Below are 15,131 nucleotides of genomic sequence, written 5' to 3'. Positions count from 1 at the left end.
CCTGCTTGGAGTCCACTGAACTTATTGGAGCCAATGTAATATTTTTTTTTATCAATTTTGGGAAATTCTTTGGCCATTATTACTTTAAATATGCTTCTGCTTTATTCTGTCTTTCTTCTCCTTCCACACTACTTTGTAAGGAGGCTTGATATTGTTACACAGGTTTTTAATCACCCTTTAACTTTCTTTGAACATTTTCCTGTGATTTTTATGGTAGATAATTTTTATTGATTTATCTTCAGGTCTACTGATTATTTATTTCTTCTACTATCCTGAAATTGCCAATCTGTTATTAAAACTCATGCATAAACTTCTCCTTGCAGTGTTTGTAAAGTTCTAGAATTTTCTATTTTTAAAAATAGTTTCTATTTCTTTGCTGAGAGTCCCTACTGTATTGACCACATAAACGTCATAACCATGTTCTTCCTTTTAAGTGACTGAACTACTTAAAATAGTGGACCGAATATCCCTTATTTGTTAATTGCATCTCAGGTTTTGTTGGTTTACACTGAATGCTATTTTCTTTAAAATGTGTTCTATTACTTGTACTTTGTGTGTCTTTTTTTTTGCCATTTATCAAATAATTTAAACATGTATCAATACAATTTATATATTATTGGCATTCTGATTTTTAATTGTCTTCTAGAGAATGTTGTTTTTGTTTTATTAGGAATTAAGTTACTAGCAAATGACTTTCATCTGGCACAGAATTAGTTTATGCTGTTTTCAGGCTAGTTTCAGTTTTGTCCTTAGGTTTAGAGCAAGTCCTTAGTCCTAGAATAGAGAAGAGTTGTGGTCCTTCCAGGGTTTTTAGGGTAAGTATGAAGTATTTATTATGATCCTTAAACTTGGTGGATTCAAACTCCAAACTCCGTGTCTTCTGCAGTGAGTGGCAGCTGAAATACTGGCTCAGCTTTTTCAGTCTTGCAATTTTTGCTTTTTCACGCTTCTTGGCATCTTTTCCCCCTTTTACCCAAAAACAAACATCTAAGGTAAGTTTGTATATATATTTTGCATATATATTTGGAATCCTACCTCTCTTGGTTGTAACTTTTTTTCTGTGATTCCTTCCTTCAATTTGAGTGGTTCTGGCAGCCCCACACCCCTCCTTTTAAAACTCAAAACAGTAAGATTGCTGCCTTCTGACTTTTAGCCATCCTGTCCCTTTGGGATTGAGGGTTTTCCTGGGATGTGGGACTTCCTGTGCTAACACCATGCAAATTGATGGCAAATAAGGAAACTTTGGTTATCCTTAAACTGCCTTCAGTGGAAAAACCACATAATCTTAGATCTCCTCCAATTTGGTTTCATCTTTCTGTGGTCAAATGTTCAACACTTTCTACTTGCTTTTTGTAGCTTTCTAGGATTTTGCACAATTATTTATTTCATGTTTTGTTCACCACTTATAATTATTATCTGTAAGATGGCTAGCCAATTTCATCATTACCAGAACTAGAACCTAAGTATATGTCTGAATTCCCCAAGTGATAAGAGATTGGCTATCAACAACCAAAGTGGTCCAACTTTTGACCGCATAATTGACTTTTGAGCATAATAATAACAATAAAATATGTCAAATTAAAAGTGAAAATGAAATTTTATTCAGAAAAAAAATAAACTACAAAATGAATCTGCAGCATATTGACAATGGTTTGCTTGGATGACAGGATGTAGGTAGTAGTTTTTTCCTATTTTACAATAATTTTTAAATTTTTGTATAAATGTATGCACATGAATACATATATTATTTACAATGAAAGGATAGGCATGCTTACCACATAATGGTTATTTAAATATGGTATTATTATGGTATTATAAGCATATTTTCTTAAAAATGGGCAGGAATAAGTGTAACTGAATGGTAATTTAAAAAATTAATGGGTGTCTTACAATTACCAATGACATTAATGTGTATTGCAAAATGTATCTTAGACAATACATTAAAATAATCTTCTTCAGAGCACCCACCAGTTAGTAGACCTGCAGAGGCAAACTGAAGTCTAACCAAGAATAGTGCAGGTAAAATTGTGCCCAAATACTATAAAAAGTATAAAAAAAGTAAAATCTCCTCTTAATTTTCTTAATTTGCTGAGAGATATTCCATTATTAAAATAGATTAGAATCTCTAGAGATCATGAAAATACTGATAAGGGGTCAGTATATGAATTACTGCTTTGGAAAGTGTTAACATTCATTCTCCCAGATTAATATGCTTATCACTAAACCTGGGGGCAAAAACTTACATTGCAAAATTGAACATATCCTATATAGTAGAAGGCAGAATTTCACATCAATTTTTTATATGGTATGAAACAATATTTGTAACCTAATGTTCTGCATGTATTTGGTGTGTCCTTCTTTGTGTTTTAAAAATTAGGACATTTCTCATAATTTTATTCCCATTTCCTTGGCAACTCTAACTGGAACAGAGCAGTGGAATCTCCATTCCAATGGGTTATAGCCACTCCAGTGTGTAAGTTTTCCACCACTTTACTAATTCAGAAACAGTCCTTTTCTTTCATTTATCTCACTGGTTTGGTTTGGTTAGGCATCTGGCCTTGGCCTAAAACAATGCAATAGAATTATCTTCACCAAAAACAAAGATACACTATTAACAACCCAGCATCTTTTTGTAAATAAATGTAAATATAAGGGGGGACCAAAGTTCCTCACAGCACAGCAAGGAACAAGAGAATTACAAAGATAGGGATTTACATTTGTTCTCCCTCTATTTTAATCACAATAGAAAGAAGTCAATTACTGCCTGTGAATATTGTTGTTTTGATTGGATTTTATTCAAACGCCATAAAACAAGGCTGATTTCTAAAGGCATGCAGGATTCCAGGTGTGTCTGTTAGGCTTGTTTTGCTTCATTGTCGGAAAGAGTGTCCTCAATTTCTGTCATTAGCAGGAGCTGTTAGTAATTCTGCTTTCCTTGGGCAGTTTTTAGGGTTGCAGATGGAGTGTGGACCTACTCATTTTATGTTCTATTCCTATGTTTCATTGACTCCATACTCAAGTTACTACCTGGAAGACTTTCTTTTTGGAGAAAACACACAGGTTTTGAAATGACTCCCTGCTTTATACCGGCAAGGGGTTTGATTTGTCCTCTTCACCATCTCTCCATGAACATCTTTGCTGTGGTCTAGACCCTACAGAAAACTTGAAACAGTCTTTCACTTTCCTTTTTATGATGAGTAATGGGGTTTCCTCTGTGGCAGATGAACTAGGATGGTACAGAAGGATATCTCCCATGTATCAGTATCCATGGTAACATTCTAAGCAAGAAGGAAGCATGCTAACACGACTCATCTACCCCACAAATTTTCAAGATTGTCACCAAGCAGAGTGAAAAAAGTCAATCCCCATATAGCAATCTTTTATATTGTTAAATGTCCTCTTGACCTCCTCTCTTTGTCCAACTGTCTTAAAAAAGCAGCCACTATTTTGTGGTTTATATTCTCTACTCAAGCAGCTATCTTGATGCAGTTATATTCTTCAACCTTCAAGTAGTTTGTGTCTTTATATTTTCACTGGGGATGGGAACAGAAAAGGGAGTAAATCCTGGGGAGTATGGGATTTTTTCACGTCTTTTAATTCTATCAATGTTTTCTCTCTTCATTCAAATTGAAAATTCACCAAATCTGTTTCCCTACAGGATGCTTTACAGAGAAACAGCCGTTCCCCCCACCCCCCGCCCCACACTGTCTGCCCCTCCTCCCCCTACAGTGTAATCATGATTTGTAAGACTGCATGATTTTAATAAGGATTCTTGGCAGATCTAATGATACAAGCCTTCTGTCAATGGTGATATAGTTTACCAGCTTGTTAGGGCATCTCTTGTCCCCCATGAAAGTCAGTCCTTCCATGCTTGTGTGTGCAGTAAGGAGTTTAAAAGCACTGGGAAGACACCACGCATGTGTTAATTTGTGCTGCAGCAGCAAGCATCACTTCCACTTTGACCTCATAGTTAATCTGCGTGATAGTTAATCGTGCAGAGACACTTTGATTTTTAAAATTTCTTTTAAACACACACACACACACACACACAGCCCTAGTCCTGCCTTCCTCTTCTAGAAGAAAAAAAATCAAAACAGAACAAACAAATAAACAGACCTAAAATGAAGGACCAGTAGGAGTATGTGTGAGTGTGAGGGACATGAGTATGTGTAGAGTGTGCGCGCATCTCTTTCCCTTATTTGTCTTGGTGTGCGTCTCTCCCTGTACCCTCCCCCTGCCTCAAATACATTATTCCCCCAGACTTGGAAGCCGCTCCCAGAGCTGACGCTTTGATGGTATCTGCAAGCGTTTGTGCTGATCTTATTTCTGCCCCCTGAATATTAATTCCAGAGCTGGTGGCAACACAGCTCTCCAGTGACCGGACCTACTAGAGGCAGGTGGGGGGAGCCACCATCAGATCATAAGCATAATAATAATACAAAGGGGAGGGATTCTTCTGCAACCGAGAGACTAGAGGCAGAGGAGGAAAAAAAAAAAGATGAGTTCGACAAATATATGGAGCACAGGAAGCTCAGAATACTCGACTCCTGTATTTTCACAGAAAATGACGGTGTGGATTCTGCTCCTGCTATCGCTCTATCCCGGGTAAGATGTGCTGTTTTCAGCGTTGTTTTGTTCCGGAGAGGTGGGGGAGGGGGTAAGGATGTGGAACTAGGGAGACCACCCAGATTTTAAACACTATTCTAGGATATGGGGATATAATTTAGGGGACTGTGAAAATATAGGGCAGAAAAGAGAGGGAGGAAAGAGGAAGGTCACTTTCGTTTATTTATTAATTTATTGGATTTTATTTGTTTTGTTTTAGAGTTGAAAAGCTAACGTCATAAAGACTTTGTGTTTGGGGATTAGCATTTTGATAATACTGCAATTTGATGTCGAGGTGGGCTGTGCTGGTACTTGCTGGGATTTGAGGCCATGTTGGAGGCGTTTGGGTGGGGGTCTGGAGGAGAAAACTGCAAATGGGATCCTGGCAAACACATAGGAGATTTGTGTGCATATGTGTGTGTATGTGGAGGAGGGGTTCTGTTTCTGTACAGCAAAGTATTGCTTGTTTCTGCACCTGGGCATTCTCTATTGAGCCCCATTGACCCGGCAGCAGATTCCCTGATGGGCAAACATGGTTCAGCACCAGGGACAGCAGTCCTGGTTAGGGCCGAAAGGAAAGCTTATCTAGCCCCATAGGATATCTAATTCTACACAGGACATCCTTATAGTACAGACCAAAGGCCAACGGAGTCAAGGAGCACTAATGACCTCTGGGAGCCCTATTACGATTTTCCTACCCCCTCCTTGAAGATGGGAGGGGGCTTGGGGTAGAGAATGTAGCTGATGATGCATAGAGGATATATGACTAGAAAAGAGTTGGTCTTACTGCAATATTGAAAAATAAGCTGAACCAGGTGAATGTTAAGCAAAATTGTGAAGTTATGCATCGATGTCTCAAAGCCTTGCTGCACTAAATGGAAAACATGGGGGGAATGAATTCCCCAAAACCCTGAGCTAGTGTGTGCTCTGAAGTGTTTTGCACCTAAATTTTCTTGAACTTCATTGCACCAAAAGTATCAGGGGAATATTCCTCCCCACTTACAGTTTATTATCTACACACCTAAACAGCCAATGGTACCACGCACATACATTCCCTCAGGATATCCAGCCAAGACCAAAGGCAAGTTAGTGGTTGACTACATTTCTTGCTTTCTTCTATACTGTCATTTTGAAATAAAGCTCTATAAGAATTAGTCTCATAACCCCCACTCCTCAAAAGAAAAAAAAAAAAGAAGAGAAAAAAAATAGCTATAGATGAAATCAAACCATTGCCCTAAGGTTTTCATGGGAGTTGACACTCTTATGTAGTATTGTAACAAAAGGAAATAAAAAGGATTAGGGGTTTAACTATTATTTTATTTTAAAAATTCTAGTTAACTTCTCTGGTCCTCCATTCCCTAGGGTTGGTAATGGGAGATGCAGATTTTTGATTAAGAAGAGACCCAGGAAAACAAGTGTGAAAGCTTTTTTTTTTGAAGTTTCTAAGCAGAGATAGGGTCTGCTTAATTATTTCAGCACTTTTTATATCTTTCTCCTTTACTTTAAGATAGAATGTATTTTCATTAAGAGTATGAAATTAAGTAGGTTTCTTAGAAGTGGAGACAGGCTTTTACTGGAAATGTTTCATGTGCAATACATTTGAGTGGGATCTTGGAAAAACATTTTTTTAATTTAAAATTCACACATATTTTTCTGTTTAACATGTGTAGCACTTAATTTGTTTCAGAAGTTAGTTGACAGTTGCTTATGGGTAGAACATAATTCTCATATTCTTAGCATTTATGAAACCTGTGGATTGAAATCTAGACAGGACATAGGGAAATAGACATGAGTAGAAAGGAAAGACCTATCTTAGTAAACAATTTTTGAACTAAATGGATGAATACATTATTATTTATTTCTAATGGCCTTATTTTAATGGAAAGATATGTAGTTTTATTATTATTCATAATAGTATCATGTTTAAGATGTCTTTCTGTTCCCACAGCTTGAACTTTTTTTCCCAATATTATATAAAAAGTAAAGCTTAGTGATACATTTTATGTTTCAATTCTTTGCATAATAGCCTAGATGAGCTTTGTAAATAGCTCTGAATAATGGGAACTATGTGTCATGTAGACTCTCCAGTAGGATTTTCACATTTTCTCAGAAATGAGACAGAATGGAGTCATTGCAATTTAGTGCAGAGAATGTGATCAGAGTTTCAGTTTGCTGCAATCCCATAAAAAAAAAAAAAGCCATTAGAGTGGCTGAATAGGGCTGAATGGAAATAGAAGCTTTGAGGTCTAAAGCTGATTCTAAAGAAGGACATCTGGGAATATGTGGGATCCTAGGAATCAATTTAAAGGAGGCATTTTGGGTAAATAGTGGAAAGTTGAAGAGGAACTAAAGAAACAGATTTCATTGACTTTTTCATTTACATAACTGCAGAGTAAGTTTCTTTCCTTTATTAAATTGATTAAATTTATTGTTTTTATACAAGAATAAAATGAGGAAGGATATAAAGCATTGAGATGAGGATGTTACTAGCTAATACCTCTTCTTATATGTGAAATATTAATTTCTGAACCTCAAAGTTATATAAACTGTCCTGTATCTTGTATATAGTACTATCAAAAGAGTCACATAGAAAACTTGCTAAAATGGAGATTACTGAACCATACACTGAAAGATTCTGACATCATTATGTCTGAGTTGGAATTCAGGAACATACTCTAGACTACACATTGAAGAAAAGTGTTACTTACTTTGCTGATTTCCAAAAGTTTATTTATCACCATATTTAATATTTACAAGTGCATTGATTATTGCTAATTCATTATTCAACTGAGCATGAGTCGATTTCACATACAGAATTTTTTTTAAATCATTGGGTATATTATACAAACCACAAAGAATAAGGAATACTTATAAAGAATTTTAATAAACCCAACTCAGGTATAAGGAAATATTGGCTGAAAAATAAATATGCATAGATGTATGAACGTGTGTAATTATATTCATAACTACATACACCCCATGCACAACTGTCCTACATATAGGTTTTATTTTTTATTTTTATTTTTTAATTTTTATTTATTTATGATAGTCACAGAGAGAGAGAGAAAGGCAGAGACATAGGCAGAGGGAGAAGCAGGCTCCACGCACCAGGAACCCGATGTGGGATTCGATCCCGGGTCTCCAGGATTGCGCCCTGGGCCAAAGGCAGGCGCCAAACCGCTGCGCCACCCAGGGATCCCTACATATAGGTTTTAAAACAAATTTCACAATTTTATAAACTCTTTCAATGTAACTACATCCCATCTCAGAGTAAAAATACCTTAACAAGAAGAATTAGAGATAAAACAGAAAAATTTTAGAATAAACAGGAATTAAGTGTTAAAAGTAAATATACTTTTATTTCTATTAGAATAAGATTTTTATAACATAAGAATTTTTTTTCAAGGACAGATTGGAGATTTATTTGACTTTTTGATACTCAGTCTAACCCTTACTTTGAAGTGCTAGCACTGAATTTTAAAAAAAAAGAAATTTGAGTTAAAGATTTCTAAATATTTTCTTATCTGTTGCCTCAACAGAAATGCTTCAGGAGACTTTTCTTGTGAGCTGCTAAAGTTTTTTTTTATCCCATAACCAATTTTTTTCATAGTTTTAACTTTAACAGGCTATGATCCCACATGTAGAGGGGATATTGTGATTCAATATCACAATAATTAACAGAATTAATCTCTACATACAACTTTACTCTAAATTATTTCCTCAGCATACTTAATTGTTTAGTTGTAGATACAGCATTTCAAATAATCTAGCCTGAGACAAACATCTACCTGGAAAAAAAAAAGAAGAAAAGAAATATTGTCACCCAGTATTTCTCAGACTCCAGCTGCCCACCATCCTCTAGATAAAACATTTAGATTATAGGCAGGAATTTAAGAATTGGCTTTTAATTAAAAAGTTATATAAATGTCTCTTTGGATATCTTAGACTTCATTTAGAATAATCTCAAAATAATTGAATTACAGAATATTTAGTCATAGACGTCTCCGTTCTACACACTTGAAAATTTTCTATGTCAAGAATTTTTCGAATTGAAATTAAGTCTAACTTTGAAGACTTTATCTTTGTTGTAAATATAATAGTAGGGGCTATGGCTTCTTGTCATTGTCACAATTTCCTAGCCATTCCAAGACAGAATTTTCACAGTTTAAATACACATACTTGTGGCTAAACGGGTAACAGATATATATTTTTGTCTCACTACATAGACTGGTTCTACAACCAAACTTGAGTTCATGGCAGGATTTCAATTATTATAAAGGATCTTTGCTTAAAAAGCATTCTTGTTTTCCCCACTATTATGTTATTTGGTATTCATATGGTTTTCCTTATTAATGGGTGGAGAGTGTAATATCAGCACTACATATTTAGCGTTTACATGGCACTTTATCTATAGAGTTATACAATGATTTTTATAATGATATAGAATTATTACCATATTTTTTGCACTCTTATCATAATACTATAAGGATTAATATGGTTGGGAGTTAAATTTTATTTTTACTCTAAGCTACTAATGTATAACTTAAGGCTTTTTATTTTCTTTTAAAGGATATTTATTCTCTAGAATATGGGAGAAATGAATAGCAAATAACCCTCCCAGTAAAGTCAACTGGAGAGGCCTTTTATATTTCAAAACAATCCAAGTATTTTCTTACCTTTGGAAAGAAAAAGGCTGGTTATACTTGTGTAATTTGGATTATTGCCCTAGGAATGTGACTAGAGAAGTCTTAATCCTGCTCTCAACTAATATGCAAGGACACTTGAACTAGTGCTTTAATTTCTCCATATCTATTCCCTAAGGTTATGGGAAAGAAAATACTATCTTCCTTATCAAACTCATGAGACTAGAGAGAGAATAAGAATGTGCATACAAATATTCTCAGATAAAAATGAGGCTACAATTTCTGGTTATAACTTCATATTCCTCTAAAATTAATGCTTATGCACTTTGATATTTTCATACCAAAGTTAATCAAGCAGTTGCTTATATGATTGAGGTGATCAAAAATGTCAACTGTAAATATTTACATATTGCAAATAGGAGCACCTGGGTAGCTCATTTGGTTAAGCCTCAAACTCTCAATTTTGGCTCAGGTCTTTATCTCAGTATCATGAGACTGAACCCCATGTAGGGCTCCATGCTCAGTGCAGAGTTCATCCCTCTCTCCCATTGCACCCCTACCCCAACTCCTGCTTGGCTATGTGTGTGCATGCCCTCACTCTCTAAAATAAATAAATAAAATATTATTTATTTTTTAAAATTTATTTTATTGTTTTAAAGTATTTTTGTAATTTTTATTTATTTATGATAGTCACAGAGAGAGAGAGAGAGGCAGAGACAGAAGCAGGCTCCATGCACTGGGAGCCCGACGTGGGATTCAATCCCAGGTCCCCAGGATCGCTCCCTGGGCCAAAGGCAGGCGCTAAACTGCTGTGCCATCCAGGGTTCCCTGTTTTAAAGGTTTTATTTATTTATGAGAGAGAGAGAGACAGAGACAGAGACAGAGACAGAGACAGAGACAGAGGGAAAGGGAAAAGCAGGCTCCATGCAGGGAGCCTGATATGGAACTCGATCCAGGGACCGGGGGATCATGCCCTGAGCTGAAGGCAGATGCTCAGCTGCTAAGCCACCCAGGCATCACAATAAAATCTTAAAAAAAAAAAAAAATATATATATATGTACCGAAGATAGAGATATCCAGATATCAAAGCAATAATATTATTTCTACTTTAATATAGTTGCTTTGATTTCATCTTTCATTTTTTCTAAGGATTTTTGTAGATCTTTAATTTCATGTCTTTTATTGATGATGCTTAAAATCTGCCTGAATTTCCCAATAATGTATTTATTGATCATGGTACACGTAGGTAGATATAGTTTAGAAATGATATTTTTCTCCAAACCTCATCTGTTGATCTCTTTTCCCTATACCTGGAAAATATCTAAAGTAAATCATGTAAATTTTCTTTTTTTTTTTTCTTTAAGATTTTATTTATTTATTCATGAGTGACAGAGAGAGAGACAGAGACAGGCAGAAGGAGAGGCAAGCTCCCCGCAGGAAGCCTGATATAGGACTGGATCCCAGGACCCTGGGATCACTACCTGAGTCAAAGGCAGATGCTCAACTACTGAGCCACCTAGGTGCCCCAATCTTCTAAGTTTTCTATTTTAGAGTTTAAAATAATCTCATTTTAGGTATTAAACTCTCATCTAAATTCATCTTTCAATCTCCCATTGGGTTTTGCTTTGTTTTTTCTTCTATTCTCTGATCAGGCTTGACCTGAGATTCTTTTAGTCTGACACTTTTTTTTTGTTAGGCTTTTCTTTCTCTCTTATTATGCTGCTCTTGACTTTTTTTGTGAGATCGGAGTGAAGAGAAAGAAGATAATTAAAGGACCAGAAAATTCTTTTTTTTTTTAAGATTTTTTAAAAATTTATTCATGAGAAACACAGAAAGAGAGAGAGGGGCAGAGACACAGGCAGAGGGAGAAGCAGGCTCCATGCAGGGAGCCCGATGTGGGACTCAATCCCAGGTCTCCAGGATCACGCCCAGGCCCAAGGTGGCACCAAACCGCTGAGCCACCCAGACTGCCCGGACCAGGAAAATTCTTAAGTTGTGTTATCTGTGTAACAAATATGTAAATGCTGAGTTACTCTTTCATTGGGGGGTTGGATGGTTTCTCTGAAGATAATCTTCTTTCTCTTTTACACTTTTGGGGAACTCCAGCATTGCAATATTCCCTGACATGCGTTATGCTATATGATGGCTGATGTCAGATGATACCCCTTCAGTTCCACGCCAAAATACATCTACTCAGATCTTCTCCTAGAATTATATCACCAAATAGATAACTTTAAAAATGATTCCAACATGACTGTTTTTTGACATCCATCTAGTTTAGAGGAGGGAAGGAAGGAAAGATGGAAGAATGAATGGACTGACGGATGGACTCAGCAAAACTGCCTGTTAGATTCTGGAAGTGAAGGTCTTTCTCATTCAGATTCACACTTGGGGTTATTCAAACTAGCCTATTTACCTTTAGACATTTTCAGGAAAGAATCAGGCTATAGTCTTCATTTGGACTGCTCAGATTATAGAGAATACAGACCAAATTTACCTAAGAGTTTTCTGTCTACTTTGTGTTCATAGAGCACCAAGAAGCAGTTATACAAGTTTTCTATTTGGGGTAGAGATAGTAATTGTCCTTGTTAGTTTTCCATCATGGTAGACATCTATGAGTGGATTTCTTGACTTCCTTTTTTTTAAGATTATATTTATTTGAGAGAGAGAGAAAGAGATAGTAAGAGAGAACATAACCAGGGAGGAGAGGGAGAAACAGGCTCCCCAGTGAGCAAGGAGCCCGATGTGGAGCTAGATCCCAGGACCCCTGGCATCATCATCTGAGCATAAGGCTGATGCTTAACTGACTGAGCCACTCAGGTGCCCTGACTTTTTTAATTGCCTTAAGCTAGAGGTGGTGCAAATATCTCCATGAGAGGAAGAGAATAGGAAATTGCACAGCTCTTTCTACTTGTAGGCCAATAACCTTTTCTACAAGAATGCCTTTCTCATTGAATCCTTAAACTTCTATTATGTGGCTACATGGTGGGTGAAATAAAAGGAACCCATGACTGGTTTTTAGCTTTCTCTAAAAAGTTCTGCATCTTCTTGGTAGCCTTCTACATTTATATTAAGTGAGAGTCTAACAATCCTCACCTATTTCTTCCCTGTGGTGAGACATTGGCCATAACAACAGGGATAGTATATTCAATATAATGTATTTCTCCCAGATATCCACTGGCTAATTCATCTACTTTAAGTCTTTGCTCAAATATTATCTTCCCAAAGAGTGAGATATTACTCATTATTCAGTGTAATATTGCAAACAACACTCAACTTTGTACTCACAGTTCCACTTTTTCTCATCTATGCTTTATTCTTCCTTATACTTTGAGCCTTCAGTAATTAAGTAGATAATTTTATACTCTGTTGCTTATTGGTTTATCATTGTTACTTTTTATTTTCTGTTTCCCTCAGTAGAAGACAGAACTGATAAAAGCAGAGACACTGTTTTGTCTATTTATATAACCTAGGTTTTTAGAGAAGTGTTTTGCCTCTAAAATGTGCTTAATTATTATTTTTAATTAAATAATGTAAATTGCATTTTATTTTCTCTGAAATTTGTTTTCTTTTAAAAAAGGAAGAAAGAGGGATCCCTGGGTGGCACAGCGGTTTGGCGCCTGCCTTTGGCCCAGGGCGCGATCCTGGAGACCCGGGATCGAATCCCTCGTCGGGCTCCTGGTGCATGGAGCCTGCTTCTCCCTCTGCCTATGTCTCTGCCTCTCTCTCTCTCTCTGTGACTGTCATGAATAAATAAATAAAATCTTAAAAAAAAAAAAAAAAAAGACTGTAAGCTATGGAGCCACACTTGACCAAAATTTAAATTCCTATTCCTATCTATTACTTGCTGGCCCTCAGTCACCTTCATATAGACCTAGTCTCTTCATATTAAAAAAAAAGAAAATAACAATTCTTCATAAGTTTGAGTAGTAATTGATATGATACATGATAAGGGCTTGATACACGGTAGCATCCCTTATATGTTGTATTTGTTGTTATTATTTTTATTAATACTATAGAGTCATTATTTCCTGAGGATATTCCTAGAAGCAGAAATATCTTCTCTACCTTTGTAAAATGAAAATTTTGGGACAGTGCAGGAGAGACTTTCTCAATACAAATTCTCTAATTTGTCAGTCTCCTATCTTAAGGTGTGTAAGAGAAGAAAATAGGGGAGAGGTCTCTGTTTGTAGAATGCCTATAACAATCATTCATTTTAGATCATTACTGTAAACTTAATATTTCTAACATATGTAGATTAGATCTCTGTATAATAAAATATATGCTGACACATAGAACTTCTTAAAGACAGCTTCCTTAATGATATGCAAAGAAGGATCTTTTTCCAGAGATAGTGTGAAACCACTGTCTGAGTTTCTGAGCAAAATTACCCAACCTATTATTCAGAACAAAGCCATATTGTTACTCTTGATGGCAACATCTGTATTAAATCTGAAATGGAAGCAATAGGTTGAATCTGGAGAGTAATGAGGAAGGGAATAATCCAAGCTAATACTTTACTATTGAAGGTCATGACTAACTTCATTTTTCTTTGAGCCTAATAGATCTGATGATAGAATTAAACTCGACATCATCTGTCACCTAGGTTACTAAATCAGTCACCTACAGTACCTTTCTGATGCCAGTTTTGCTGTCTTATTAATTTACCACACAGCAGAGAGACATTTCACCTGTCAAATATTTTCTTAAATACATAACTGAAATGTAATAAATTGTTCAGAATTTAAATGTACAGTTAGATGATTTTTTAAGTATAACCACCACTCCTATATACATATGCATAAACACACACACTGGTTTTCAATATATATTAGTTTCCATCACACCTTTCTTGTGCCCCTTTCCAATTAACTACCTCTACTCTGTTTCCTCCCTTCTCCTGATAGTCTCTCTTGTGATTTTTTTCCTCACCACAGACTATTTTTCTATTGTTCTAGAACTTTATATTGATGAAATCAACAGTTTGTGCCTAGCTCCTTTTACTAAGCATATTGTTTTTGATACACATGTTGGATATATCATGACTTCCTTTTATTGTTAGGAATGCCATGGTATGAATTACAGCATGTTTACCCATTCTCTTCTTGATGCATTTAGTTTGAGGCAATTTGGACAAAGCTGGCATGAACATTACTGTACAGATGTTGCTTTGGACTTATCATTTTTTTGGTGGGAATGCTGGAACATAGAATTAATTTATTTTTATATTATAAGAAATTATCAGAACAGTTTTCTAATATGTGATAGTTCAAGTTGCTGCAAATCCTTACAACTTTAGGTGTGATCTGCCTTTGCATTAGTTATCTATTTCTGTATATCCAAAACATCAAAAAAATGCCAAAGAATAAAAACCAACAAATCCCCCATGTTTGGTAAGCCTCACAAGGTTCCCAAGAACAGGAATCCAGGAGTAACTTAGCTAGATGATTCTGGTTCAGGAAGTTGCAATGAAGTTGAATGAAGTTCAATCAAGTTGTTGAACAGGGCCCTAGTTCCCTAAAGGTGCTGGACAAACCATTCCCAAGCTCACTACTATATTGGCAGGAAGCTCCATTTTCTTCACTGCCCGTCTCTCTGTGGTGATGGAGAGGTGGAGTGGAAAAAGAGATAAAAGAGAAGGAGAGAGAGAACACCCAAGATAGAAGCCACAGACTTTTGTAATATAATATTATAATTATGTACCATCACTATTGCCATATGGCATTAGTAACACAGAACAATCCTGATACTAGTGGGAAAGGTTTAGGTAAAGGTGTGAATACTAGGAAGATATGAATCACTGGGGACACTGCAGAGGCTGGTAAATAAAGTCTTTTGGATTTAAACCATAATAGTGGGAGTAAAGTTGTACCGATTCAGGTT

The 15,131-nt window shown here is 35.9% G+C and overlaps 1 protein-coding gene across 3 annotated transcripts in view; it reads left to right on the top strand.

The window, feature by feature from the left end:
- Nucleotides 1–4,131: 4,131 nt before the first annotated feature.
- GABRG2 (gamma-aminobutyric acid type A receptor subunit gamma2) overlaps nucleotides 4,132–15,131 on the top strand; it is a 108,322-nt gene continuing 97,322 nt past the window's right edge. The window contains exon 1 of one of the 3 annotated variants that reach the window (XM_038534837.1): nucleotides 4,132–4,605. In XM_038534837.1, the coding sequence (XP_038390765.1) occupies nucleotides 4,499–4,605 (107 nt within the window). In that variant the 5' untranslated portion in view covers nucleotides 4,132–4,498. The remainder of the gene's footprint in view (nucleotides 4,606–15,131) is intronic. The other 2 variants (XM_038534836.1, XM_038534835.1) reach the window with 2 other exon arrangements.

The sequence above is a fragment of the Canis lupus genome, chromosome 4, assembly GCF_011100685.1.
Source record: "Canis lupus familiaris isolate Mischka breed German Shepherd chromosome 4, alternate assembly UU_Cfam_GSD_1.0, whole genome shotgun sequence".
NCBI classification, from domain to species: Eukaryota; Metazoa; Chordata; class Mammalia; order Carnivora; family Canidae; genus Canis; species Canis lupus.
This window is presented reverse-complemented; position numbering and strand designations above follow the sequence as displayed.